General features: G+C 42.5%; 2 protein-coding genes across 5 annotated transcripts in view; both read right to left on the bottom strand.

Moving 5' to 3' along the window:
- Nucleotides 1–120: 120 nt before the first annotated feature.
- Nucleotides 121–13,142, bottom strand: adat1 (adenosine deaminase tRNA specific 1). The gene is made up of 9 exons (XM_079163692.1): nucleotides 12,908–13,142; nucleotides 12,383–12,451; nucleotides 10,163–10,217; nucleotides 9,816–9,946; nucleotides 8,881–9,451; nucleotides 6,284–6,429; nucleotides 4,331–4,430; nucleotides 3,714–3,800; nucleotides 121–2,216 (listed from the first exon to the last, which is right to left on the bottom strand). The coding sequence occupies exons 1-9, from the start codon at nucleotides 13,047–13,049 to the stop codon at nucleotides 2,084–2,086; spliced, it is 1,434 nt and encodes a 477-aa protein (XP_079019818.1). The 5' UTR covers nucleotides 13,050–13,142; the 3' UTR covers nucleotides 121–2,083.
- A 4,719-nt stretch (nucleotides 13,143–17,861) lies between these two features.
- Nucleotides 17,862–24,730, bottom strand: part of wwp2 (WW domain containing E3 ubiquitin protein ligase 2) — a 59,068-nt gene continuing 52,199 nt past the window's right edge. For all 4 annotated transcript variants that reach the window (XM_079162349.1, XM_079162351.1, XM_079162350.1 and 1 more), the window contains 7 exons: nucleotides 22,389–22,522; nucleotides 21,599–21,739; nucleotides 21,332–21,452; nucleotides 20,581–20,685; nucleotides 20,383–20,479; nucleotides 19,697–19,769; nucleotides 17,862–18,532 (listed from right to left, as the gene is read on the bottom strand). In XM_079162349.1, coding sequence (XP_079018475.1) covers nucleotides 18,433–18,532; nucleotides 19,697–19,769; nucleotides 20,383–20,479; nucleotides 20,581–20,685; nucleotides 21,332–21,452; nucleotides 21,599–21,739; nucleotides 22,389–22,522 — 771 coding nt within the window. In that variant the 3' untranslated portion in view covers nucleotides 17,862–18,432. The remainder of the gene's footprint in view (nucleotides 18,533–19,696; nucleotides 19,770–20,382; nucleotides 20,480–20,580; nucleotides 20,686–21,331; nucleotides 21,453–21,598; nucleotides 21,740–22,388; nucleotides 22,523–24,730) is intronic.

Raw genomic sequence — 24,730 nt, 5'->3', positions numbered from 1 at the left:
TATATATATATATATATATATATATATATATATATATATATATATATATATATATATATATATATGCTACATTAACATTTCCCACAATGCATCTCTACAACTTTATTAGATCCTCCCTGCTTTTCAAACTTTATGACCCCTCTTTTTAACCTTGTGTGTTATGGAATTGTAGAGTCCAACCCACGCTGATGTCATTATCAGACAGAGGACATGATACTAGTGTAGCCATGCTCAATTATTTTTGCATGGGTCGCCATGAAATTTTGTAGACACTTAAGTTCAACGGAGGAATTGCAATAACTTAAAGCTGGTTTGGCAGTTTTTGGGGGGCGGTCATTGGGGAAAAATTCCATAATAACCTTTCGGCATTTTGTAATTCAAGTGGTTTGAGATAAAAAATAGTTTTAATCTGTTTTCAGGCTTTAGAAAGTCTAGCCTGTGAATCACAGGTCAGCTCAGTCTTCTGCTCGTCGTAGCCAATGGCTCACGGCTGCGGCTAATTCATGTTTATGTAGCTAGCCAGAGTGTCACGGTTTAGGCTTTGCCCCCTTTGTGTCTCTGTCTCTGTAGCTCCGCCCCTGGTCTCCTCCCGGCTCCCTCCTGTGTGTCTCAGTGTGTTTCCTGATTGTCCTCATTCACTACACCTGTGCCCAATCACCTGCCCCTGGGTTTCCCCTCTGTCAACCCCTCTTATATAAACTCCCCTGCTTCCCTGTTGTTTTGTCGGATCGTTTAGTTGCTTCCCTGTGTGTGTGCGCCGTGTACCAGGTTTGTTCCCTCCACGTCCCAGGGTTTGGACTTTGTCTTTTTGGACTTTGCCTGTTGGAACTTTGCTGTTTAGTTTCAGTCTGTATTTTTCACGCTACCTGTTGGAGTTGTTTTTGGTTCCTGTTTTTGTCCACTTTTGTGCCAGTAAATAACCTTGCCTTCCACCTCGTCTCCAGTGTCTGCGCTTGAGTCTTTGCTCTACCCCTGCACCACATCCCATGACACAGAGATGGAATCACAGTATGTCATCTCAAAGGGCCAGTTTGTGAAGAAAACAGGACCTATAACGGCATGGGGATCACAATCGCGATCGGGATAATGTTTGAAATGAATGACTATAACTTTGTGTTTAGCACTAATTAGCGATTGATAGCATGCTGACGTGGCGGCAATGGTAAACAATATATCTGCCAAACATAACCACAGATCTGCTTGTGTGCTCCCCTGGGTTCACCAACAGAGTAGAATGTGGTGAATAAGCAGATCTTGATGTGTAAATCTTTGAACGGCCCCTTTTATGACAAATCTGTGGACATAATGTTAAAAAACATTAACTGATTAATAGAGATACTATGTTCCTGAGCATCGCCAGGTATCATCAGTAAATGTATGCCCACAGTACAAAGAATTTAAAAAAGAAACTAAATCTCTTAAACCCTCTGTAGAGGAAAGAAAATGACATTAAATACACAGTGCAAAGAGCTCCTTTGTCATAACTTGCAACGTGCTGTTCGACGTTAGCGGAGCCAAGTGGGTCGTTACTCGTCAGTGGAATCTGCTGAGCTAAAGCAATAACACAACTGATCCTCAGTCCCTACGGGGATTTGGTGTCTGGTCTACGATGAGGGACATAACTGTTGTGCAAAAATATGCAGGTTCAACTTGTTCTTTGTCTTTACGAGTTAGTCAAGTGTCCCAGAGGACGGGAAGCACCCTGGTCAGGTTTACAGGTCATCACAAGCTGAATACAGACACATGTGTAATTATTATTGTGGTCGGTTTACCTCACCAGAATGACTGTGGGAGGACAGGTACAAAGACGTCCAGCTGTGTTTTCACAACCCGGAACACCAGCCGGCTGCAGTCGCTACATGTCACACACATTGTGAAAATAAAACCTTCATCTGAGGACACTGAGCGGCGGTCGTGAACGGAATGAGGGAGCAGGGTGTCCTCAAGCAGCGGCCCCCTGGGCTGTGGAGAGTCAAAAACAGCCAGACAATATTTATCCAGACCTCAAACCTTGCTGACCAGCTGAACCCAACTGGGCAAGTTGGACCACCGACGAGGACATTTTCAGTTGCAGAGCAGCGTTTCAGTGGAAGAGCAGCAGATCTCTGTCACTGCGTGGCCACAGAGGGAACGCCTGGCTGTGCAGCTGCTGCCAGGCCTGCTGATACAAGCGGGAAGCCTGCTTGAAGTCCCAGTACGTCTTCAACTCTGTTCTCCTGAACACATACACATCAGAAAACACAAGGTTATTGCTCACTCTTTGGTTCTTCTTCTTACATTGATCAGTTCAACAAATGTTGCAATTAATGACAAGGTCCCCTACTTCTCACATGCGTAGAGGGATTACTGGACTGGCCTATCGGGCACAGGGGCCCAAAGTGTCAGGGCCCCCCCAACATTCACCCACAAAATGTCACCCAAAGAGACACATGCCAACCAAGGAGAGACTCAAAACGACTACAAAGAGATGCAAAACAGCCGCAAAGAGACACACACAAAACGGGCAAAACAAAAAACAAAGACGCATAAAGCAACTACAAAAAGACGCCAAACAACTAGAAAGAGACCAAAAAAAGAGTCTCAAAACAGTTACAAAATGACGCAAAACGACAACAAAGACGTACAAAATGAGCACAAAGAGATGTGTAAGAACTCCAAACAACACAAAACAACAAAAAGTGGCTTAACAACTATAAAGTCTGTGTCTGGCTGTAGGAGAGGTGTTAGGGTCTTGTGTATGTCTGTGCCCAGGCACCCAGTCTCATAATAATGCTCACATGTCATCGTTTTGGAAGTTCCTTCTATTCCAAAAGATTAAATTCCATCCGTGCTCTCTGAATGAATATAAACATCCGTTCTGCTCGGCCGGAGAGTGCTTGTGTTACAATGGAAGTCCGTTTGAATGCCACTGTGGCCTAATCAGCTCATAGCTCTTTAGTAATACAAACATTTTTGTATTTTTGCGTGACATTTAATTTATACAACTTTTCAGTTTGTTGCTTTTAGTTTTGCCGTTTTTTAATTTGCTGTATTTATCTAATCTCGTTTCTATTATTGCTATTTGATTGTAATTTGTGCAGGTATTGTTAGCAAAGGATACGTGTAGTGATATGAATCTAAATCCCCTCAACCAGAGCCACCATTCATGTTATTAGAGTCTTTCCTGCGATGCCAAAAGGTCTGCAGCAAAACGGCGAACCGTTAACGTGCCAACCCACAATCAGGTTACTGAGCCGCATTAGGAACAAAATCTTGTGCAGATAAAGTGTCCGTCTGCTTTACGCAATGATTTATGTCCCGTCATACCAACTACACAATGCAAGACAAATACACACCCCCTGTCCTCACCAGACATACCACTGTCGTGTCCATGTGTAGGCCGGGCTGCACTGGGATCAGGTTATCTGCTCGAATGCTGATGAACAGAGAGACCACTGTTCTCCCTGTGGAGAGGATCCTCAGCCACACTAACAGATGAAATGTGAGCACTAAATGTCACGCACAAAGACCCGGCCACAGCACACACTCATACGCAAACACACACAGACAACATGTGTTGTGTAATCTCAAGCGCTTTAAGCAGCAGATGAGGCGAGAGTTGCCCACAAGGACAAACGGATGAAAGTCAGATCCACTCGTTTGGAGATCTTCTTCAGCGTTTTGGGTTGTTTGAAAACCACAGTGACATTATCAAAGAGTCTATTGTTTGTTACCTGAGGGAGTCGGGAAGTGCTCCGGGATCAGTGGCCGCCACCACAGACAGGAAGGAATGGAAAAGCTCCAGTTTACACAGGAGAGACCTGAAGACACAAACATGCATGAATTTCACAGAGTTTGGGTGGAAAGGAATGGTCTATATACAATGATCAAATTCAGCAAACAGTGACTTCTGCTTTATATAATAATATTATATATAATAATGTGTGATAGGGTGAACTTCCCACTGACGTTAGGACAGCAGAGTCACTGCCCATCTTTCATCAGGCTGAAAACTCACCTCTTCAAGAAGTGCTACCCTGAGCCTTCCACTTAGCACTTATTTTATTCGTATTAGCTTATTGCACTTATTGTAATCGTATTATTTCGTTGCACTTATTGTATTGCGGGTTTGCTCGTTGCACTTATTGTATTCCTTTGTTTCTGCACTGTACTTTTGCTCTGGTTTATGCTCTTAGATACTTGTTTAACAAAGGAGATGCACTTATGACTTCTGGTGACTAGTAGTTCTCTTGAATACCGATGTTGAATACACTTCTTGTAAGTCGCTTTGGATAAAAGCGTCTGCTAAATGACTGTAATGTAATGTAATGTGAGAGAGTGTTGGCTCTACCTGGCTTTAGCTGTGCCCAAGGCCTTCTTGGTGACTCCGTGTTTGTAGCCGTTGGCGGTGACATCTAGTGGCCGCTCGGTCACGTTACACCAGCTGATGGCTGAAACACAGGGAGGCTTTTCTCACTGCAGCTTAGCCCGGGGCTAATCACAGCCCAACACAATCATTGCAGACTCTCAGAAACCTTTCTGAATTTGAATCCCTGATATCAGAAAGAAGACTTTTTGTGCCAAAATGCAAAACCAACTGCTTGAAGCTGCTGTTTGGTCCAGCATCAATCAAGCTACTGAACTCCCATGAATCCAATAAAAAACAATGTGCAATAAATACACAAGCACTTTAATCTGCCGTGTTGTCAATGTCTTTTACTGTGTGTTTTAAGATGGTTTCTTGTTTTTGTGATGTGTTTTTTTAATTTATTTTAAAGTAATATATCATATTATCATATATCATGTAAATTCAGTCATGTCTGTTGGTTTTGGGTGTCCCGCCCCAAGATTCTAAGTCGGCCCATCTGGCACCTCTATGAACAATGTCTGGGGGCCTACCGCCACCTATCGACTTTTGAAAAGTGCTGAAATGTGAAGATCAGAACGGCATCAACCACCATAGATTTCAAATGCAATCTAAACAAAGTCACTTTCCAGATCTATCTTAGTGGGTAGAAGACATTAGCTAGTGGCCCAGTATTTAGTGGAAAGGTTTAAACATGTATTTGGTGGAGAAAGCTAGCGTGTAACGTTACACCAGAGAGACATTAGGAGCTACAAGTCTCTAGTCTAGATGATCCAACTCTGTTATCTGTGTTCATGTACAGAACGTCAAACCACCTTTGCAACCTCTGAGTATGAAGGCAAATCACTGTCAAAATCAAACATCTGCGCGCGTATTTTACTTTGACGAGCGCTTTTACATCACTCCGCGAGCAAAATTCTAACAGACCTCTGTCTAACAGACCTAGCGTCTGCGTCCGAGTGATATCCGGTCTATCCAAAGACGAGGAACGTGGAGCCAATTAGATGTAGAGATACAATGGAGACTTACTGTCAAAAAGAAAACGAGCGACCACGGACAAAGTTAACACGGCCACTTACTGAAACAAACACCTGTTGCCGTGAAACATTTGTGATCCTGTCTGAATTCTTATTATGAAATTATTCATAGTGAGTCTACCGCTTCTTATTCTACTTATGTTCTCTCTTTTATCATTTCATATTTAGTACTCCACTCACGCTCAGAGGTAACAGAGCCAGTTGATAACCAGCTTTTTGGAAGTTTTCCAAGACGTTCGGCTCAGAAAAGTCAGCTGACCCAAACAAAGCCGGACTAACATGAGCTTGCTTCAGCATTTAAACATTGTTACAACTATAAATACAAACAACATAAACAGTATAAGCCACTGTCACACTCAGTTTAGGAGTTTCAAAAACACAATGAAAACAACAGAGTGACCACGAGTGCTATTTACCAAAACCTTTAGAATTGACGAAAAATGAATTAACAGTAATCAGTTCGGACCATTTCGCATCCGGCAGCACATTGTTCCAGGAGAGAGGGGGAGCATATCTAAACTGTAGAAACCAACATCTGTAGAACATTGTGAGAATGCACGACATGCTGGTGTGAATGACCTTATTAAAACATGGGATCAATGAGAGAGATTCACCGGGTTAAGGCAGGAAAGTGTTCACGTCGTCTGACAGTTGGGTGATTTCAGAGATTAAGTTGTGAGGGTTAAAAATACTGTGCATTGCATTATGTTCAACCACCTCAACAAACAATGGACTTTTGTTTGGTTTCCAGGCAATTCCACAATATTAAGCACAAGTCGAAAGCTTTCAAGAGTTTTACGATCAAAATTACGACTTCGTTGTTGAAAATGTGCTGTTTACAAGTCAGAAACTGGTAATAACCTTAACTCCCACATGACATGCACGTGAGTGATGATCCTACCTGCTCCACAGGGCGAGATGCGTCCCTGTCCCGCCTGGTGTCGGCGCTCGGTCTGGGCCTGGCTGAAGGGGAACTCCAGGCTGGAACGGAGCAGCTCAGGTGGACACACAGAGAAACCAGCAGGGAGGCCCCACACACGGGAGCACCTGGGAGGACAGGAGGACTACATTGAAGACAGTCTGCTGATGCCCTTACCCTGAAAGAAATATAACTACAATACTCCAACACTGTATAATGGAATCCTCGCACAGCAAACAATATGGAGGTTTTTTTTAAGCTGGTAACAGTGTGGATATTCAGCATCTTAAAATTGGTCTATTTTGATATAAATAAATAAAGCCTGAATTACAACAGTTGTAGCTTCAGCCTCCTGCTAGCTGGGGATGAACAACTGTTAATGTCTCTATATAGCAACACCAGGAAACCAAGATATTGGTCTAAAGCAAGGCTCCAGACTGCGACCAAAATAGTTGCATATGTGATAAGTTAGAATTGTACGTGGTCACATTCATGCGAGTGCATGATGATCATTCATTCTAGAGCGGAGACATCAGCCACCGTCTATAGCTTTCACTTCCGTTACACCGTTGGGTGGTTTGATGTAATGTACAACAACAATGCATTGTATTTCATGTACTCATAAATAAATGTACTGAAGTTAAAAAGTACAATATTTCCCCCTCAAAATTGTACTTATGTACAGTACTTGAGTAAAAAACAAATCACCTGCTGCTGCGAGCAACTGAGAAAGTAGGTGTTAGATAAAAACCTAAATAATTACTATGTATTTAATAATTAGTGAATGTTACACATTTAACAGTGAATTTTTCTAACAGTAGGTCTAAAGGTTACTCAGCATTTCATGATGTCGAAATAATAGGTCTTCTTCTAAAGTATCTCTTCCACTGTATTCATATCATCATAGGAACAATAACGTATTTTCGCCTGACAGGCTTCCCTGGACCGTGGTTCTATCTGGACCCTGGTCCTGCTGACACACACTGCTACTGGCTCCCTGTAGCATTTAGGATCCACTCACTCTCACTTACAGAGCACTACACAGCCAGACTCCTACATATGGGACTGAACTACTTCACCCATATTCACCCTCCCGCTATTGCTGATACAATTACTGCTGCTGTTATTATTATTCTACTATACCCATTGCTGCTGTTATTAGTAGTAGTCGTAGTTTTTCCATCATTATTCTGCTTACTACTCATTATATAATTTATGTCATACGAATGTGTTATAACTGTTATGTTCATTCTGTACACACGACATCGATCACACTTCCCTCCTCTGTATCTCTCCCTAAGGTTTCTTCCTCTTTTCTCCCCGTTAAAGGTTTTTTGGGGGAGTTTTTCCTGTTCCGATGTGAGGGTCCTGGGACAGAGGATGTTGTATGTGTACAGATTGTAAAGCCCTCTGAGGCAAATTTGTGATTTTGGGCTATACAAAATAAATTGAGGTTTTTGGTTTGTAGTTCTGACATACCGAACGATTAACATCGGCCTGTGTCACTCTTACATTATCTCCTTAGGGGTATTCAAACATGATGCACTCCTGCACTGTTCTGCTTTAGGGCGGGCTTACCGTGATTGACAGGTCTCTGCTGCTACCAGAGACGTATATGACGACTCTACGTAACTCACGTAACGTAATTCACTTCTGTTTATCGGCTGCAAAAAACAACATGGCGACGGCTGTATTCCAAGATGGCGACAGTGAAATTGCCGAAACTCAAGGCTTCAAAACGGCAGTCCATAGACCAATGGGTGACGTCACAATGACTACGTCAACTAAGGACTGTTATATTTAAAGCTGCCCAAATATATCTCTTTATTTGAATACTGGGTCAAGTGTGTAATGTGAAAGCCTGACTCTACAATTCCCCTCCGGCTCCACAGATCGTTATTAGCATCATTTAACTCACTGTACCTCGTTTCCGGCTGCAAAGGGGAGCTGCTTTGAGCTGAAAGCAGTACACTTCCTGTCCAGCATCAAATAGCAGAAAAAAAATGAAAGACAAGCTGGTGAAGGAAGTTAAACATTTAGCTTGATGGACTGTAATTGTATTGCGCTTAACTAGTCTATCCGACCACTCAAAGCGCTTTCACACTACTTCTCATCATCATACACTGATGGTAGGGGCTGCCATCAGGACTAACTAACATTCACACACCGTAGGCACAGCTACGGGAGCAATTTTGGGCGTAAGTGTCTTGCCCAAGGACACATTGACATGCGACCAGCAGAGCCGGGGATTGAACCGCCGATCCTTTGCTTGACAGACGACCCGCTCTCCACTAAACCGCAGTCGCCCCATAAGAGAAAGATTATATTCTCAGGAGCTGGTGGAGACCAAAACAGAGATTAAAAGGGGAACAAATATAAGATGTATATTCAACCAGAAACACACCTCAAAAGGAATATTAATGTTGCTCCATGTCTGCTGGATTAGCAAAAATTCACTTTATAAAAGGTATTTATATGTTTACAGATTCTTTGACTGCCCAGATAGAGTTCTTGATTTATGCAACAGTGCGAAACTCTCTGTCTGTTAATTGGCTAATTGTTCTAGCATCAATGCTTACCTTGTAACCAAAGCTCTCTTCATGACCTCTTGGCTGTATGGACACTTCCCCACCACCACAGTGCTGAAGTAGAGCGCCTCCTGCAGGTAGTGGGACAGCAGCGCGCCTTGGAAACCCAGCACCCCCCAGCGGGCCAGCTTGTCGCTGCAGGAGAGGGACCGGGTCGGCTCTCCTCGCCCGGGCTTTACCCGGAGCACCCCTGTGCTGTGGTACCCCAACCCGGGGTGCAGGGGGTCGGCTGGGCTGCCCGAGACGCACTTGGCCCCCGTCCTGTGAACGTCTGGGACGGGGGCCAGACGTCCTGCGCTGTCTGAGGGGCCAGGTGTTTTTGCAGAGTGACTCTGCGATGGATCTTCACTTTTCGTGGAATTGGGTAGGAGGGATTGTTTTGTGTCTCCTCCATCCTCTAGATCCAGACGGGGCAGTTTAATGTGTTTTCCTTCACTTGATTCCTCAGCTCCCCTTTTCAGGTCTCCTCTTCCATCATTTTCTTTGTGGCTCTTTACAGACGAGACAGGAGGGCAGGGCTGAGGCTGAGTGTCAATCATGGGGATGATGGCGGCGTCACCACCTGGTAATACACAAGACGATTCAGATGGATTTTGGCTTGTTTTTGCGGGATTAAAGCTATCTGAGGAGAATAAATGTACCCGATAGCATTTAGATCATCAAGGGAGACTCAAACTTTCTTTTTTGTAGGAACTAAAATAAACAGAAACTATCAAAATAAAAACATTTAAGATGAATAAAACAACAGCCTAATAGTCATGGAAAAATCATACACTAATTCACAGACAAAACATACGTCTTGCATACATATCTAAATTGCAACACATGTAAAATACATGACAAAATATAAAGCTTGATTTAAATCCTGTGAATCCTCTCGGATAAGTGGCCGTCAACCAGACAGCCAGTTAGCATACTGGACTCACAGGGAGTGTGACTGGTGAAGAAGAGGAAGACAACTCCGGGTCGAAGCCTCCACATCCCCCGCTGATCTGCCTGACAAAACACAGAGCTGTCCCCACCACTCACGGCCCTGTTCAGCTCCTGGATCAGGTACCTACCAACACACACACACACACACACACACACACACACACACACACACACACACACACACACACACACACACACACACACACACACACACACACACACACACACACACACACACACACACACGGGTAGCAGCCTATACTTGAAATTGTATATGCGTCAGCATGTGGCACCAGAGCCAACAAACTCCAAGGGATAAACACAAAATTCAAATACACACCTGATGCATCCCCTCCTAGCAATGACTTCTGCATGGCTGTCATTAAGTATGTCACCTAAATGGATGAGAGAATCAAGACAAACAAAAACAACATATTGATATCAAGGTTGTTTTCCAGAAATGAAGACAACAAAAAGAAACTTCCATCTAGGCATTGATGGATTATTGACGGGGCCTACCGAGAACAGGCCTAGGGGCCCAAAATGTCCTTCACCTACAAAACGTCACTCAAAGAGACACGTTCCTACCAGGAAAGGACTCGAGTAACAACCACAAAGAAACAAAACAACTACAAAGAGATGCCAAACAGCTGCAAAAAGACCCTAAAGAGTCTCAAAACAGGGGAGCAGGGCCGAGATCCTCCTCGTGGCACTGGCACCTCAGTGGCTAGTCCGTGGCAAGCGTCAGTCAGGTGTCAGGACTGTGGCACTTCAGCAGCAGGCGGCAGTCAGGTGCCACAACAGTGGCAAGCAAGCAGCACTAGTTCGGCACCCGTCAAGAAGCTGCCGAGCTGAGCGGGCGTTAGCCACACTTCCTGAGAACACCCATTGTTGTTACGATAGGTCAGCTTCTGTGAATCAGTTTTATGATTTTAGTTGAGTCACCTGAGCCACCAACAACAATGGGTGTTCTCAGGAAACGTGGCTCCGCCCGCTCAGCTCGGCAGCTTCTTGATAGGTGCCGAACTAGTGCTGCTCACTTGCCACTGTTGTGGCACCTGACTGACGCAAATCAAATACAAAGAGACACCAACTACAAAGAGAGACAAAATGAATACAAAAAGACTCAAAACTACCAAGCCGTGCAAAACTACAAATTGACACAAAACGATTACAAAGAGACATTTAACTACCAAGAGAGGGGAAAAAAACTACATAGACACCCAAAATGACCACAAAGATACACAAAACCACAGAGAGATGCGCAACAACTACAAGAGACACCAAGCAGCAACAAAAAGTAAATATTTTTTGTGGTGCAACTGTTTTTGGTTGGATTGTCGAAAGAAACTCTCTGTATGGGAGACATCGAGTACTCAACACATAAAGAAGGTGCAGGGCCGAGATCCTTTTTGCGGCACTGGCACCCCAGTGGCAGGTGTCGGAACTGTGTCAGTCAGGTGCCACAACTGTGTCAGACGAGCGGCACTGTTCGGCACCTGAGCGACACTCGTTCGGCAGCTGCCGAGCTGAGCGGGCGGAGTGGGCGGAGCCACATTTCTTGAGAACACCCATTGTTGTTATGACAGGTCAGCTGCCATAAATCAGTTTTATGATTTTAGTTGAGTCACCGGAGCCACCCGTTCTCTGTATACATCCTGAGAGTAACCACGTTGTACTTTTTTGTTTCTTATTCATTTTATTTAAGTATGATTTTGCTGGTTTTGCAACAAAAGGGAACATAATACACTCCTTCCAAATTATTACTTTTATAGTCATTTACAACAATCGGCTAAAATAATGAAAATAAATCATCCGTTTTATTATCATTTAAAAGTATATATATAAAAAAGTTTTAAAATGAAAACCCATAAAATCTCCAATACAAAAATACATGTCTGAAAATATCTTCACTCTTCCTCTGCTTATATGTAGGTGTCAGTAGTAGCCACAAGCTGCAAGTGTCAATAGCTGTCACAGGAGTGCCGCCAGCAGTCAGAGGGGTGTCAGAGGGTGTCAGAGGGTGCCAGAGAGTGCCGCCAGCAGTCAGAAGGGTGCCGACAGTAGTCAGAGTGTGCCCCCCCTGGGTCCTCTCCTCTTCTTTTCACCTTTCTTTCAGTAATTGAAAAGACAACTTCCGCCGATTTTAGCCGATTGTTGTAAATGACTATAAAAGTAATAATTTGGAAGGAGTGTATTATGTTCCCTTTTGTTGCAAAACCAGCAAAATCATACTTAAATAAAATGAATAAGAAACAAAAAAGTACAACGTGGTTACTCTCAGGCTGTATACAGAGAATGGATGGCTCCGGTGACTCAACTAAAATCATAAAACTGATTTATGGCAGCTGACCTGTCATAACAACAATGGGTGTTCTCAAGAAATGTGGCTCCGCCCACTCAGCTCGGCAGCTGCCGAACAGTGCCGCTCAGTGCCGCTCGCCTGCCACAGATGTGGCACCTGACTGACACAGTTCCGACACCTGCCACTGGGGTGCCAGTGCCGCAAGAAGGATCTCGCTGTCTCTCTAAAGAAGGCCAAAAACTCAACACCACACACCTTTGGGACTCATAGCCGTCTGTCCAATACATTTGGTCCCAGTTCCCAGGGACACAACCTCCTTCTTAACTGTGAAAGTACAAATTATTTGATTAGAATATAATTGATCACATATTTCGCCTTCATACACAGACATTTGTCTTCTTCTTCTACACATGTTCATATCCTATTCAATTGTTTTTGTGTCCTAATATGTTTTGCTGCTACTTTGTAAAGCACAACTAAATATAGGCAGACACTTATTTTCCACGTTTTCTTCTCAAGACTGGAGCGTGATTTGGTTCCTGTCTTCTGTTCATACCTGAAGTCCGGTTGAGGTACATTTACTGAGTTTAGCTCATTGTAACTTACGTGTCCGTTTTGAATGGAATACATTCACTTTAGCTAAACGTAAAGTTGCAATATTGTATTAGATATGGGGGACGACAATTAAAAAAGCTAATTCCTGTCCAGTTCTAAAACATTGTTGACATACAAAGAGCACGACATATGTTGTAATGTCATAGCTTCATTCCGTTGTCCAACCTGTGTCAGAGTCAGCACACCGGGTGATTTGGACCACAGCAGCCAGCAGGGTCCACTCTCTGCCCGGCTCAGGCTTCCCTCTCCGGGGAAGCTGGTTGAAACGCTCGTAGCACAATTTGGCAATTTCATCCGCGTGCACCATGTTAAACCGGACAGGCACGTGTTAGTGGAGGCAGACGGGCGTTACAAAATAAACGTTACAGCTATTTTCAACAGCCACGGTATCACATTAACAATATATGAACATTATTTGCGATTAACTTGGGCCAGCAAGTCTGCTTGGAGGCATCTCGAGAAAACGAAAAGGTTACTTCCGGGCCGAGGGAAGGAGTGCTCTACCTTCACAATAAAAGTCCTTAATTTATGGAGAACTGAAACTCTTACATTACAACTTCTTAGGTTCTTCACTTCCTGCCCTCCATCTGAATTTCGCGCGTCATAATAGTCACGTGATTGCAAAAAAAATATATATTAATGCGTTGGATGTATATTTGAGCACAGAAATAGTATCCTCTTAGTATTAGTAGTACATGCAACGAAAACAGCTGTAGTAGGTATTATATTAGTTAGGTTAGGTAGTTAGGTTAAGTAATGTAAGACGTAGAATAAAATAGAATACCACCAAGACATTACATATTAATTGGCCTATCTGCCAGTTCATTAAAAATATTCTAACATACAAACAAAGCACATAAAAACACTATGGAAGCCCATTTCCGCCACTGTGAGGAAAAAATACAGATCCTGTAAGTCATAATGATACTATCTCATATGAGATAGTATCATTATAATGACTTACAGGATTATTATGATAATAATGACTTACTATCTCATAATAATGAGATACTATCTCATAATTATGACTTAGTATCTTAATGAGATTCGTTTCTCATAATTATGACTTAGTGACTGAGGGCGAGGCGTAGCAGAGCAGGGTTTGTCACCACCAATTGCAACACTGACTTCTTGCATCAAATTTCATATTGTAGTCTTGTCCTTGTTAGTGAAAATATATCTATTGCATTATTAATTAGTGGAAACATATGTGTCATTCTACAGAAACGGTGGAATCTAGGTAGTACAGATCTGCTGAAATGTATTTCTCCTTAAAAACGAAAAACCTATTGTATAAGATCAACTAACATCTAAACTTAATGATTCCACAAAACATTGAGCTTAATGTATTTAAATTTTTCATGTCTTTTTGCAGCTTTTATGTGGCTCATTTATACAGGAATGTCACTGGTGTTAGGTGTTACCAGGAGGAGTAACACATTGTAACCCCAATGACAATATAGAGAAAAACCTAAAATGTTAACAAAATGGCTGCCGTGTGTCAGACCACATGTTTTCAGGCAAATCAAAATCATTAAACTGTTCAATATAACCAGTTATAATGTTCAGTTTCTTACCCCTGCGGCCAATACATGAGTAACCCAAATGACAGACTTAAAAGCTTCGCTCAATATTCTCACATATATCATGATATTTTAAACAAATTAAGTAAGACATCTGACTCATCAAATGCCTTTGCCCACTGTGGAGAATTTAAGAATTAGAAGCATTATTTAGTAGAATTTATAGCACCCCTAGTGGTGAATGAAATTGTCACAATGATGAGAATGTAAATTATGTTAAGAGTCACAATATATTTACTTATGGAATGTAATATAGGTTTACAGGATGTTTACTTATAGAAGATATTATATGTTTGCAATAAGTTTACTTGTAGGAGTCTTTTAACATAATCATTGGAAGTGTTGAACCAAAGTACAGTCACATAGGTTAGGGGGTTCTGAGCCATGAGGCAGAGACATCAAAGGGGACACAAAGGTGCTGGACAAATGGCCAAGGAAGGAGGAGGAGAACCGGAGACAACTGATGAGGAGCAGACGGTCATAAAACAACAGAGAGGACTCCTGGGTAACACCATGCGGCCGCAGGACAGAGGGCAGGTCAGAGGTGATGTCACAAGGGGTCCAGCCATTGAGATGAGCAGTGGATCGATGAAGGAGGCGTCAGAGCGATTGGAAGCCAATCACTGACCCCAGAAGACGGCCTTTGTGTTTTACGACAGATTTCGGACACTTTACGACCATCAAAGGACATAAAAGGACTGTTTGCGAGGACGTGCGCCAGGCCATGGTAGTTCGCTTTGCAGGATCCGACTTGGTCGGGCCTGTGAGGGGAGTTGCACGTGGTCTCTGCTCTCGAGATGCATACTATCGATAGTGTATTATAGATTGTAATTGTCATCATCAGTTTACAGTCGTCATTGTTTAATTAAATACTGTTTGAATTTGGACCGGATCGAGTTACTTTATGATGCGCCTGCGCAGAAAGAAGTAAACACAGCAGCGGCCTTGCGATTCCTCCAGAAGCTTCAGCCTCATTTCCTCCAAGGACCTCTTGATCCAGGCGGAACCTCAAATGGTCAGTGTAGTATTTTCATTTGAATAAAATATAAAGGCTCCTGTCGTGTAGACAAGTTAACGAATTGAGTTCGAGGCGTTTACTTAGATTCAAGCAATAGTTTTATTTATCACAGAGATATTAGCCGAGCAGTTAAACGTGCACGGTCCTAACAGTTCCTCTCCGAGTGAGAGCAACGTGAAAAGGCGCTTGGACACGGCAGCGCGGTAAGTTTTGTAGGTTCTCCTTAAAGGAGCCATTGGTCAAAGTCAAGTTGCAGGCGGGATCGATTTTAGCAGAGCGACGACCTGGTTGGAGCACTGAGCATATCCGCTCACACTGGCTCTCGTCCGGGATCCTCCTTCGATGCGTCATCAGTGTGTGTGTATGTTGTGAAAGCCTAGCCTAACAGGCTCCAAAGTGTGTAATCTACGTTTTGCTATCCCAAGCTGTGGTACGTACTGTTCTCAGCTGGCAGTTTACTCCAAGATTTGACATCAGTGTATAGTTGCCCAAGCGTGTCCTTCAGAGTTACAGTTTTCTCATTCCTTTGTACAGGCGAGTGCTAGAGCGCCCCGCCTGGAGTTTTAAACTCTTCATAACCTGTAACTCGCAACTCCGCTAATTAGCACATAACGCTCTGATTAAGTGTATTTACATAACACTCCACTTCCATGTATGATAAAAGTGACAAGACAATTCCTAGAACTTAGGATTTTAAAAACATTGCCAAAATTAAACATTGTACATTAGATGAATACATTTAGTTTTATCATTGCAAGGATAGTCTTTAATTATTGAATATGTATAATTTATGTGATTATTAAGTTAACTTAAAGGAATTTACTGTCTGCAAAAGTAAGTAACAGCACTTCCACTGTTTTTGTAGAATGACCCATATGCTTCTTGTATTAAAAGATGAATAGCGTATTTCAAGTAGACTGTGAGTTATAAAGGAAATTGTAAACAATTTTTTACAATTGCCCCCCATCGGCCCTTAATCAAGTACAGTTCATACATACTTTTACATACACTCAGCCACAGACTCTTACATCTGTACAATCTTGACTGACTTGTGGATCTATATTTCTAAGATGCTATGTTATGATAATACGTTATCTCTCACGGTTCATGTACTTTCATCTTTTTATGAAATAACTGCAGATCCCCTTTATTCATCTTGGTTAATGTCCTGATAGATGCAGAATTAATCATGTATGAGGTTTTTCCTTTTGTTTTAACCAAAACATCCCAATGGAAATTCATTTTGGATATAGCGAGTGTTCAGGCTAAATTGTCATTTATTTAATTTAACATTCATTTTAAAAGGTAAGAGCATAATATTTACTTTACTTATTGCCTGCATCTATCATCTGCATAAAGAGCACAAATTGAGTCAAAGTGACAGTAAAGTCAATACACTGATTTAAAATAGTGTTTCATCCATCAGCTCTATGAAGTCAGATATCACTTTTTGCCATCATATTGATGGCTGACATATCTTCAAGACGTCTGGCCACACCAGACTTTTGCCCTACAGTGTGAACTGTACATTGAGGAATATTTAAACATTGTATGCCACACTGTCATTGACTGGCACAATCACTCTGACCGTGCAGTGCTGCTGTTTGACGACCAGTGTGGGAACACAGAGCCTCTTTGTGCTCTTCGGGTAAACTTACATCCCTTACGTAAAAGTGGAAACTGATTTCATGTTCACTGGCCAATGATGCAGTTGTCCCTCTGTCAGAGGTTCACGAGGGACGCTCTGCTTCTCTGTGCTCACCTTGTTTCAGGGTCCCTAACGGAGACGCACACATCTACACTTTGAGCTCTGACTGAGACTTTGAGCTCTGACTGAGGTCCTTAAACACATCTTTCATACCACTGTCAGTCCTTTCCTTATTTTACGACATCATTTTAATGGACAAGCTCATTCGGTCTGCACCTTGTTGTGTGCATTCTAACCTTTAAAGAAATTACACGATGGCATTAAAATAATAATAAAACCCTTTAAATCATGCTGAAGTAAATTTTTTTGTAAATGTAAAGACCAATTTAAAAAAAATCTGATCACACTGCATCCGCAGTTTTTAGTTAAACTCTGAATAATAATAAATAAGTAAGGAGTACTTGATTTCACCACCAAAACTTTAACTTTGACTAATACATGTTTCGAGAAATTCTAAAGATTTTTAAACTTCTTTAGCAATCAACTTACAGTTCATCGACATTAATGCAGAGTGAATACTAAGGTAGCTAATGCTAAAGGTTCCACATTTCCTCCGAACTATAAACAGGTTTTGAATGCAGTATGTGCTGTGCTGACGTCATGCTAACATTGATATGTTAGAATGTTAGTATTTAACTCAAAGCCCCCTGTGTGTAAAGGCCTGTACTCTTATTTATAACATGAACCCTGAATATATCACGTCAAACTGTCTCTCCATTAAAAAAAAAAAAGCAGATTGAAATCTCATTTATTTTAGTTATGTACAGAGGAAAAAAATGCTGAATTTCACAAGTAACAGAAAAATATCTCATGAGTCTGTCTGTCTGTCTGTCTGTCTGTCTGTCTGTCTGTCTGTCTGTCTGTCTGTCTGTCTGTCTGTCTGTCGTCACAAAAAAAATGTAGTTCTCTCTGGTAGATATGTTATACTGCATTTGCGGGTAGCTGTGCTGCCATCGTGAGTCGCTGCTGATGTTAAAACCATCCGGTTGTCTGGTTTTCGTTGCGTTTCTAAGCGGTGAGTAGAGGTGTATGTATGTGTGTGAGTGTGTGTTGGGGGGGTACTCTAGTCAAATATAACTCTCTGTATGTGCCTTCCTGTCAAACCCACATAGACATACACACCATTTTTATGCATATACACAACGGCATCAATGTGAGCAACCACACACACCTACACAGGTAAGAGCACACACACTGCGACTTTAACCCATGACTCGGCTCACAGACATCATCCCCTCCAGGTGAGAGGGCCGTAGATGATGGATGATTTGTCAGCCCTGTGATTAACAAATGCAAAAAAATAATAATATTAATAACAAAAGAACTATTCCATTGAATGAACGGTTCTCCTTTTCAGCGGCCCGTGTCTCTTTTTCCACCGTCACTCCTGTCCGAATCCCTCCGTCTCCTCGATGGCGAACAGGAGTTTCTCTCGGAGCTGCTCCAGGCTCCTGTAGGGCGGCAGGTCCAGACGGTTGAAGCTGTGAGGACGAGAACATTGTGTAGTTCAGTATATTGGTTTGACATTAGCAGAGATGTCGCCGTCGGTGTTGTCCACTTAAAAAACAAGGAGATGTCGCCGTCGGTGTTGTCCACTTAAAAAACAAGAAAAAAAAGTTTGATGCTCTCTAAGCTCACAATCCTACTCACCAAATTACCTTAGTCATTATCAGACTTCACCCAAGTGTAATGTATTCACGTGTTTTAATCACCATGGGTTTAACGGTATTATCCTCAAAATGTTCATGAAATGGTCACCATTTTTTTTCTACACAGGATTTTCTGTATTTTTAAATCCTCTAATTACCTCCCCATATAGTAGTTTTCATTGTTAGTGCAGCGTTCGCCATTCCAGCACTGGTCTAAATGACCTACACACAAGAGATTCACAGGAAATGATGCACCATCTAATCTGGTAAAAATGATGTAATATTAAAAAGGTGCACTTGCTAGCTTTTTGGAGTCTTCAGTCGGGCCAAAGGCTGTGGTTACACTTGTCTTTTCAATGCGACTTTAGTGAGCTGATGAGCTAAATCAGAACTGTCCACACTTGACACTTGAATGCAACCTGCCTGATCGGATAGTGATCGGATATATTTTGTGGTTGAAGAAGAAGCTGTAAAATGGTGGATGAACACATTTCATTTTCAACTTTTCACAATAAAAGTCCCTGTTGTTTTTGCCGTTACTCGTTCTCCCTGCAGAATTAGTAGACTAACAAAGCTCCGCTAATTGATAAACACATTTTCCTGTAAATTCTTCACAATAAAAGGTATTTAAAAGCTTTGCAATTAGGAAATGTTTGTTTTTCATCAGTAGTAACTCAGACAGTGGGTCTCAGCTGCCTGAGATTTCCTCCTCTCTTTAGTTTGACCTCATCAGGAGAGGAAGTCCCATGTGGGAGGAAGATAATGGAGGCCTACGTTTGATAAATTGTTGTTTTGTCCAAATGCTGTCACCTCACTGAGATCAGAACTCAATGCGAGCCAGGCCACCTCGTCATGTGGACTGATCTAAACCCCATAGGAGCAAGACCCGATCTCGGATGCCACATTGAAAAGCGAAGTAGTGCCACGGCCTTACAGTCTTCCTTTTGTCTTCAAGAACATCCCTCTGAAAAGCCGTCAGATGAGGCAGCAGCTTACCATGTGTGGCTTCTTGGAAGCCAAGTCTCCTTCCCCACCTTGTCTATGCAGAACTTCTGGGGACCGTTACTTCCTGCACAGAGAAAGAACAAAATCATTTATTTCATCAAATAAAAGCTTGACATTTCTTTCCAATCATAAAAGGTCTCACAAAAACACATAATTTAAGATTTTTCTTTGACTTTATTTAACCATAAATATAAATAGGGTAAATGATCATATAAAACTGCTAACAACATAATGTACATTTGCACAGCTCTTATTGCATCAGTACAACATGTTACACTCACCGCTTTGCTGCTCTGACTTTCTCTTTTCAACAAAGATACTTGTGTCATACACCTATTTATTCCTGTTTTTCTGACCAATGAAGCGTCATATCGATTTTTCACATTAAAAGCTTTCAGTGCCAACAATGGCAAGGCTGGGATACAATCAGTGTCATTGAAGTAAAAAAATCTATCGGAGGTGACGGACGCAGACTTCATTTACGGCAGCTCAACATCGATTTGTAAAAAAATCGAAAAGTGAAAGGACTGGAGGCGTAATTTCAGTTAGAGAGGAGAAACGGAGAGCAGCAGAGTATGACACCACCATGGCATTGCTGCTGTGGGAAAAAAAAATATCCAATGCAAAAATAGAATCTCAACAAATACACGGCACTCATAAAAAACAAAACGATGTACCTATGAGCTCAGCGAAGCCTCCGACAGGCAGCCGACAGGTTCCCGTTACAAACTGAAGCAGACGGATTCTCTTCTCGTTGTCCATCTCTTTCACCACCTGCAGGAACACAACTTTGTCATTCACTGGACAGTATGTGTGTGTGTGTGTGTGTGTGTGTGTGAAGATCAAGGGCCCCTGTAGCCACATTGTGTCCGTACCTGCCAGAACCAGTGGATCTGCTTGCTGTTCTTGGTGTAATGTCTATAGATCGTGTTCTTCTGCCAGTCAGCCATGTCGATCTCCTGCATCCCACACAGCATCAGCTGAAACAGACCAAAGTTATGTCCTTTAGTATGTTTGTCTGACTCAGTGGGCAGAGGACAACGCGGCACAGGACAGAGTAAACGTTTCTACTCCAGGATTATTTCATTCCCAGTTTGTGCTGGGATGGGCCTCAGCGGCAGGACTGTTCATCAATCAGGAAGAATAACAATTCACAAACTAAACAGACGTAACTGACAAAAAAATAGGCAGGAACAGATGTTCAGTGCAGCTAGTATAAATTACTGTTAACCCACAACCCAAACGTATAACTGACACATGTAGAATGAAGTGATTTTGATGAAATATCAAACATTTTAATCTTCCCTTTGGTTGCTTTTCCTGACTGAAGCGTTGGTCACACAATGCGTTCAAGGACCGTTGGAAAGTTGAAAAACTGAAAATGTCTGTTTTTACAGCTTCTGGCTATAATAAATGTTTTTTTTTAAGAATAAATGACTGAATTAGTCTCAGAGTAGCTTTGAGTTTGTGCACCATGCTAACATTATTTAACCACTTCCACTTCTTTCGGCCGCCGGTGTGCTCGGCCGACTTTTGTGTCTTTCAGGTGTTGAAGACCAATTAAACCAGTAAAACAAGGAAACAAAGCTGCCCAACTGGCTTCTCCCACCCTTCAGCCCTCCTCACCTCCAGCTCCTTCTCGTCGAAGTAGCGGAGCCACTCCAGAGGAACCACTTCGTTGAAGCCGTCCAGGAAGGCTTTGGTCTGCTCCTCCACGCCGCGGGTGAACCTCCAGTCCGTCAGCAGGCTGAGGGGAGGTGAACCTCCAGTCCGTCAGCAGGCTGAGGGGAAGGAACAGCGGCAGGTCTTTATGTTTGGGTCTCCACCGCTGACATCTGGTTCTCTAAATACTTTTTGTCGACATTCAGGCTTTTACTGCTCGTGTTAACTCACCTGATGTACTCCTCCTTGTTCTCCTCGGTGACCAGCTCGTTCTCACCGTCGTCCTTCAGCTGATGGGTGGAAACCTTCCCGAGGATCTCCATGTCCTGTGCAAAGTACAGCTCCACGCCGCACTCCTCCAGATTGTTCTCTCTGAACACACACACACACACACACACACACACACACACACACACACACACACACACACACACACACACACACACACACACACACACACACACACACACACACACACACACACACACACACACACACACACACCTTCAATCTAAGAAGCATCATTCTTTTAAATGCTACTCTGACTGTTTAACTTCTCCCAGAATGAAAAGCTAAACCTCACCAGTTTTTAAAGTTTATTGATCCTTAGAAAACTGATTTTTGGAAATATTCCATTTCAAACAATTTTCACTGTCAATTTTATATTTGTAATAAATAGTAGGTCATTTTTTTCGGTTTTGGTTTTGTTTGTGGTCCGTGCAAGGTTGCTAGAAGCAGAGGGGGCAGGAAGTGGGAAAGGGTCCATTCACACCCCCCCCCCCCCCCTTAATCTACGTTTTCGACCGGTTTGGGTGTTGCAGCTCGTGTGATCTCATTGCATCTCTGTAATTGACTGATTTCACAACGGTCTACACACATGGGTAGTTCTTGTTTGGTTCTTTCTTTCAGTTACAAAAACAAAAGCAAGAAACAAGGCCTGAAAAAAAACCTAATTTCTACTCTTTCAAGCACAGAATAACAATAACACACACGGAGAGCTCACCCATCCTGCAGTACTTACTTGACCCACATGATGGAGTTATAGAACTCGGGGTCTATGGACTCCAGGTCTTTGAGCGTAGGTTTCTTGTCCAGCATTCGCTTGTAGAACGGCAGCGTGAAGCCTGTGTCGATGAACTTCCCGTGGTACAAAGCCTGCAGGGGAGGATTTCTTACATTAGAAACCACGAAAAGGAACTCAGAAATGTATACATAACATAGTGTAGGTTCACTGAACTGTATGGATCTAACAAAGTAGAAGAGTCCTGTAATTTTGTGACATTACAGTGTTGTTGGATGGTTGGTGACATATGGTTCAAATTTGTTCCCCACAAATGATAAAATATGATGAATCACTGGGGATTGTTTTTTGTGCCCATTCAAGTGTTGGAACTGTTAACAGCCAGTAACCTTTACAGGAAATATGAATGTGGCTTTTCTTTCTGGCTGCGTGACATAATTCACTCCACACCTGCTGGTCCAGAGGGGAACAGACATCGTAGCTACTGCCATGTGTTATTCTGTTCCCTTTATCCTTATTTTCATGGTGATAACTACAAAGAGTCTGCTTCAAACCAAGTTATAATTCTAGTTATGTGTGTGTGTTCAGTGAGCAAACTCAGACAGATGGAGCTGTTTAATGTTAAAAAAAACCACAGAGGGATCAGAGCTGTGATGAGCCAAGAACAACAGAGACACCCACTGACTGACTCAGACTGTTCTGCTTTGTCCTACTGTATCCTGACTGACCATGTGTCTGTCTGTCTGACAGCCAGCGAGAGACACACACACACACACACGAAGATTTATAGACAGAGAGTCAGTGGAAAGTGAGGCGTAAAGGTAAAGAAAAGAGAAAGAAAGAGAGGGTTGGTAGAGACTAGCATCTTTATAAGGGAAGTCAGCAGTGTGCGATTTTTCGGACTAAATATAGGCAGCCGCTGGCGGGCGCGGGCTGGGTGTGGCGGTGAGGTCATGGTGTGGGTGAGGGGTGGGCTGGCAGACGGAAGGAGGTGTGGGGGTGTCGGTTTTGGGACCTACAGATTTCTGGAGTTGATCCCTCAGAGAGAGCGAGAGCGAGAGCGAGAGCGAGAGAGCGAGAGCGAGAGAGAGAGAGAGAGAGAGAGAGAGAGAGAGAGAGAGAGAGAGAGAGTATAGTACATACTGTACATCATATATAGACACTGGAGACCCTAAAGGTTGTGTAATGAATCGTAAACCTTTGTTGCTAGCAAATAAAGGCAAGATATCCAGAAAATAAGACCACACATGTGGTGATAATGTTTCAGTCTTAGCTGGTAGTTCTAAGAAAAATCTGGTTTCATGGTTTATACTCCTTGGCTTTGAAACGACCCGGGAGGAGATAATGCTTACAGAATAAGTAATCTCTTCTAAATCCATTCTCAAAAACAATTTTTACCGGCTTTCTTTAATGTGATGTCCTCTTTCCATGGCTATTATTATTATCTTCACCAGGAGGATCATGCAATCGGTTGCGTGTGTATCTGTGATTGAGTGTGCACCGTTGTGTCTGTCCCCGATTAATCTGGTATTCTGCTGCAGCAAACTGCATACTATTTTGGGTGGCCAGTTATATTTAGCCAGTTTAGTGGCCATCTTTCTTGTCAAAATCTGGTTACTATATTACCCACAATGCTACTAAACTGTGTTATGTGTTATGCTAGTGGCGGTTAATGCAGCCTCGAGCTGTAACCTGCAGCAGAGATGCAGCTTTCAATTAGTCCGTTAAATGCTAATGCTAATCGCTAGCATACACCTAGCTTACCATACCCATATCCCCAGCCTTTGTGGGTAAACTCAAATTCATAAATGTTTATAAACATGTATACTCTATTTAGTCACCATAACAGAACCTTTACGGCACTCTTACCATGACCAATTATAACAATATTCAGCATGCTAGCGATTAGCATAAGCAATTAGCATAGCTAATTGAAATGGTAATGGCTATCATGAACAATAATTCAAAAACAGTTAAGTCAGCTAAATGTTAAAATAATAAAGACCTTGCAAGGCCGTTTATGTGGTGCTTTTTATGTTCTGTAACTGTAGCATGAAAGCATCGTGGAATGAGCATGCTAGCTAGCTAACTAGCCAGCCACTAAATGAGTAAAATTGAACAACTTCAAGCCCACAGAAAAGAGAGAAAAGGCTTGTGTGGTCCTATAAATGTAATGCTACACTGGTTAAGGAAAATGAGCTGACAATAAATGTGACTGGGCGTGTCTTAGTGCCCCCCCCTCACATCCCTACCCACGTTGATACATTTTTCACGCCTCCAGGTATTTATTGAACTTCCAGGACAGAGGCACTTCAGCCAAAACCCTGGGAGCAAATCAAATC

Source organism: Pholis gunnellus (genome assembly GCF_910591455.1).
Source record: "Pholis gunnellus genome assembly, chromosome: 7".
NCBI lineage: Eukaryota > Metazoa > Chordata > Actinopteri > Perciformes > Pholidae > Pholis > Pholis gunnellus.
This window is presented reverse-complemented; position numbering and strand designations above follow the sequence as displayed.

Excerpts from the sequence above, each read along its gene's own strand:
- adat1 (XM_079163692.1), bottom strand. The coding sequence starts at position 13,049 with ATGGTGCACGCGGATGAAATTGCCAAATTGTGCTACGAGCGTTTCAAC. Across the intron at positions 4,431-6,283 it reads CATCTCGCCCTGTGGAGCAG|CCATCAGCTGGTGTAACGTG; the intron begins GTAGGATCATCA and ends CCTGTGTTTCAG. Across the intron at positions 3,801-4,330 it reads TTGGGCACAGCTAAAGCCAG|GTCTCTCCTGTGTAAACTGG; the intron begins GTAGAGCCAACA and ends TTGTGTCTTCAG.